Below are 1,218 nucleotides of genomic sequence, written 5' to 3'. Positions count from 1 at the left end.
TTCTCAGATGTCCCAAGGCTGACAAACGGCAAAACCTGTATCTAATCAGACAAAACCTGACGAACGTGTCTGTTGGTGCAGTGTGATTTGGCCTAAAGAAGAGCTATATTCAAGTCATTGTAGCTGTGCATTACAATGAAAATGTATTTTCAAATAAATAGCACAAAATTAATTTGTTGACTTTCAAGAAACTTGTCTCTCTGGCTAGGAAGTTTGTCATTGTGCCTCTGCATGATGATTTGTAATTGTACGCACATTGTTTTTCTGTTTCTCCAGCTGGAGGGTTTACAGCACCTTGATATCTCCGACGATAAGCAGTTCACATCCGACGTGGCGCGGCAGCTTCTGGAGACTCCTGGTATCCTGCCCCAGCTGGTGTCTCTGGATGTTTCGGGCCGCAAGCAGGTGACTGATGCAGCGGTCAGGGCTTTCGCGGAGGCGAGACCGGGCATGACCTTCGTTGGTCTGCTGGCCACCGATGCCGGATTCTCTGACTTCCTGTCTGGAGAGGGCAGCTTAAAGGTAGGTGCTCGTACACAACAGCAAGATGTTTTGAAAAATGCAACATTATCCTCATTACCTGCTGCTTATTTGTAAATGATTGTAAGATCATGATTATTTTTCTGTTTGTGCAGGTGACTGGAGAGGCCAATGAGACTCAGATCTGTGAGGCATTGAGAAGATACAGTGAGAGAGAGGGCTTTGTCAGAGAAGCTCTCTTCCACCTCTTCAGCCTCACTCATGCCATTGAGAAACCACGACCTGACATCCTGAAGGTATGCATACTCACAAAGATTGAGTAATGAATCAAAGGTCACTGCATTTCTCCGTATCAGTCCTCATGTCCCTGCTCGTCACTTTTCTTTTGTTCTCGATCTGCAGTTGGTAGCATTAGGGATGAAGAATCATCCGGCCACACTGAACGTGCAGCTGGCAGCCAGTGCCTGTGTGTTCAACCTCACGAAACAGGAACTGGCCTTTGGAATCCCTGTGCGACTCCTGGGGAACGTCACACAGCTGCTACTCGAAGCCATGAAGACCTTCCCCAACCACCAGCAGGTACGTAGAAACAAGACTAAACCATCAGGTAAAAAATGTGATGTAGAAAGCCCATCGTAGCTGAAATAAAATTATAGCTGAGAATGTTAAATGTATTTTCTGTGAGATGGCTTAAAGTTGGGATCAAATAAAATAAAAGGATAGTTCCTCTAATTTTGT

General features: G+C 45.4%; 1 protein-coding gene across 1 annotated transcript; it reads left to right on the top strand.

Annotated features, from left to right (window-relative positions):
- The first annotated feature begins 234 nt into the window (after nucleotides 1–234).
- Nucleotides 235–1,119, top strand: LOC107580537 (protein zyg-11 homolog). The gene is made up of 3 exons (XM_016266221.1): nucleotides 235–522; nucleotides 636–776; nucleotides 883–1,119. The coding sequence occupies exons 1-3, from the start codon at nucleotides 235–237 to the stop codon at nucleotides 1,117–1,119; spliced, it is 666 nt and encodes a 221-aa protein (XP_016121707.1).
- Nucleotides 1,120–1,218: the final 99 nt, after the last annotated feature.

This window comes from Sinocyclocheilus grahami, unplaced genomic scaffold (assembly GCF_001515645.1).
Source record: "Sinocyclocheilus grahami isolate Dianchi unplaced genomic scaffold, SAMN03320097.WGS_v1.1 scaffold35541.1, whole genome shotgun sequence".
Taxonomy (NCBI): Eukaryota; Metazoa; Chordata; class Actinopteri; order Cypriniformes; family Cyprinidae; genus Sinocyclocheilus; species Sinocyclocheilus grahami.
This window is presented reverse-complemented; position numbering and strand designations above follow the sequence as displayed.